Source organism: Herpailurus yagouaroundi, unplaced genomic scaffold (assembly GCF_014898765.1).
Source record: "Herpailurus yagouaroundi ecotype Mexico unplaced genomic scaffold, PumYag 198, whole genome shotgun sequence".
Taxonomy (NCBI): Eukaryota; Metazoa; Chordata; class Mammalia; order Carnivora; family Felidae; genus Herpailurus; species Herpailurus yagouaroundi.
In genome coordinates this window covers 28,510,296-28,513,255 of record NW_024412429.1, presented here as the reverse complement: position 1 = coordinate 28,513,255, position 2,960 = coordinate 28,510,296, and the positions used below count along the sequence as shown (strand labels likewise).

The following is a 2,960-nucleotide window of genomic DNA, read 5'->3' as shown; positions in this document are numbered from 1 at the left end:
CACTGCCTCTCATTTCCTGTCACTCTGGGTTTTCAGATTACTTTTTTAAAATCTCAATTGCTGAGTTTATGAGCGCCTGATTACTGCAGAGAAATAAGGAGCTCAAATATCACAAGGCTACCAGTGTGGACAATGCTCCTAACTGAAAGACATCTGGTTGTAATAATTAACACCAATTTATCTGACCTTTTTACCTGTGAAAGACCAGAGAAAAGTCTTTGTATCTGCCCACCCACTCAAAATCTCTCACCCACTGCCAGGTACACCTTACTGGGTCCACGTATTCCTTACCCGCTACCCCCATCTTCAAAAATCTTAGGCAAAGGCAAAGCCAGGATTTAAAGGTTCTTTTTTATTTGAAATCTCATCCAGAAACACTGGTTATTAATAAATATATCATAGTTATCAAGAATATATAAAAAATAAAGACAGGTATTGTCTTTGAGGCCCTAACAAAATATTTCAAGCAAATGTTCAGGAAAATAAAAACGGCACCCCTCCCCAAACCATGATAACTTTTCAAAGCTGATGATAGAGAGAGCCAACCCCGCATGCAGAATCGCTGAGCAAGGGGGGAGGGGGGGTGGGGCAAGCTAGTAGAGGGAGCCCAGGCCCTGGCAATAGCTGGCCCCTAGAACAGCCTTGGGATGGAGTTTGGGAATGGAGTTCAGAGGGGGTGGGGTGGGGGAAGAAGCGCTTGTGCGTGAGTTTGGGTCTTTGCACTCTGCCCCCCTTTTTTCATTTCATACAACCACAGACAGATATATGGATACTTGGGAGAATTCACTAATAAATCCTTGTTACAAGGAAAATGGCATCATGGCCTGCACAACATGTTTCGAGAAGATTCATTTAGAAGCTTGCATGCATTCTTTTGACCTACACTGCGTCTTAAGGAAAACCCACATAAGAGATGTCATGCCCTGGACCGGGGTTGAGATTCAAAACTTGGGTCTTGATCTCTCTCTCTCTCTCTCTCTCTCTCTCTCTCTCTCTCAACGTCTCTAGAAAAACAACTGCGGAGAGATAGTGACAATCGTAATTGCATCCATCTCCAGGAAATATTTACATCTGGTTTTGCACAAAAGGGATGTTGTCTTTTCCCAGGTGAGAACACAGAGCCAGAGAAAGCCACCTCTAAAGTCCCTTCGCAAGTGTTCGACCACACCGATCCCGTCTTTACACAACAAATGCAGCTTTGACAAGAGCCTATGTAAGTGAGAAGCACTGGCGCGGCATGGGGAAAAGAAGCATAATGCATGCAAAACACACGAAGTCTGGTTCGAGTCCCCCTTCGTTACCACCTAGAAATTGCAGTTTGGTTTTGGTCCTTTCCCTCCGGGAGGTCAAGCGGAGTCTGAGATCTCCGACGGGGTGGGAGGCCGCTGGACCCCGCGCTCACCCTCCCGCCGGCCGAGCGAGTGCTCAGCCTCCCTCTCCCCTCCCGGCCCGACACCGCAGTCCCTCCCGCCTCTCTCCCCTCATCCTGGGCAGCTGCCGGGCCGTCCTCGGCTCACTTGAGCAAGTCCTTGGACTCGGCCGACAGCCGAGCCATGTTGGCGGTGGAGAGAGCGGAAAGGTGCGGCGGCGGCGGCATCTGGCAGATGGTGCAGGGGCAGGGCAGCCCGGCCCAGTGCTGGAAGCCGCTGCCCAGCTGCAGCGCGGGCGGCGTGGAGGGCGCCTTGAGCAGCGAGTGGGGAGGTCGAATAGTGCCGATGGCCGGCAGCGAGGCGGCGGACAGCGGCGACGAGCCGTTGCCGGACGAGAGCGCGCCGCCCAGGATGGGGTGCACGGGGTGCACCGCGTTGGCGGCGTGCGCGGGGTGGCCGGCCGAGTGGCCCACGGTCCCGCAGTGGAAGGCAGAGTGGTGGCCCCCGTAGATCTCGCCAACCAACCTCTTCATCTCCTCCAGGGAGCTGGTGAGCATGAGGATGTAGTTTCTGGCCAGCAGGAGAGTGGCGATCTTGGAGAGCTTGCGCACCGAGGGCCCGTGCGCGTAGGGCATGACCTCTCGAAGCCCGTCCATGGCGAGGTTTAGGTCGTGCATCCGCTTGCGCTCCCGACCGTTGATCTTCAGCCTCAACTGCTGTAGGTCCTGCTCCGACAGCTGCTTCTTGATTTTGTACTTGCTGCTCTCGCCGGTGGCCTTGGCGCCGGCCCGCGAGAGGCTTTCCCCGGGCATCTTCTGCACCATGTCGCCCTGCGTGGAGGAGACCGAGTTGAGACGGCTCTCCTGGTGGTGGTGGTGGCGGTGGTGGTGTTCCCTCAGATACATCTCATCCATGTCCGGCGATGAAGCTCTGCTGGAGACAGAGCTCGAATCAGAATTCATTTTATTACGGGGGATGCGGCCCTACCGCGGGGAGGCTTTAGGTGGGAAATTAAGGAAAATCTTGAAATTTTAAAAAAAAAAATCTGCACAGCCCAGCGACCCACTTCTCAGTGGCAAGACTTGAGAAGAAAAGCTGAGGCACTGCCTTTCCCCGCCTCTCTCCCTCCCCACTCCCTTCTCTCCGGTTAGGCTGTTTCCTGGACAGCGGGTTGGTGTTTGCTGGGACTAACCTCACGCTGAAAAAGAGGGGCTTTTATAGAGCTGCGGCGGAGAAAAGAGACAAAAGGAACCCTCCTATCTATCCTGGGCTGGTTAGGACGACGTGCCGTCATTCAGGGCGGTGCGCTTTGCTGTCCCATTTTGCAAGGATTCCTATTCATATTCATTGTGGGGCCGCCCTGGGACACCTCTGCTCCGAACCGCTAGGAGCCCCAAGGCACAAAACCCTCTCTGATTGACACACTCACCGCTCCAGCTCGCTCCTTCCTGGATTTTTTTTTTAACTTCCCTCCCCCCCCCCCCCCCCCCCCCAAATTTCCCTAACCAAATCACACCTAAGGAACCAACCGCCGGAAGGAAAGGGAGCCAGGCAGTAGTCGGAGATTCCTCCGGGTTTCTAGAGAGAAAC

The 2,960-nt window shown here is 54.1% G+C and overlaps 1 protein-coding gene across 1 annotated transcript; it reads right to left on the bottom strand.

Annotated features, from left to right (window-relative positions):
- Positions 1–1,507: 1,507 nt before the first annotated feature.
- Positions 1,508–2,590, bottom strand: OLIG3 (oligodendrocyte transcription factor 3). Its single transcript, XM_040448639.1, has one exon. It carries the CDS (start codon positions 2,330–2,332, stop codon positions 1,514–1,516), a length of 819 nt encoding a protein of 272 aa, XP_040304573.1. The 5' UTR covers positions 2,333–2,590; the 3' UTR covers positions 1,508–1,513.
- Positions 2,591–2,960: the final 370 nt, after the last annotated feature.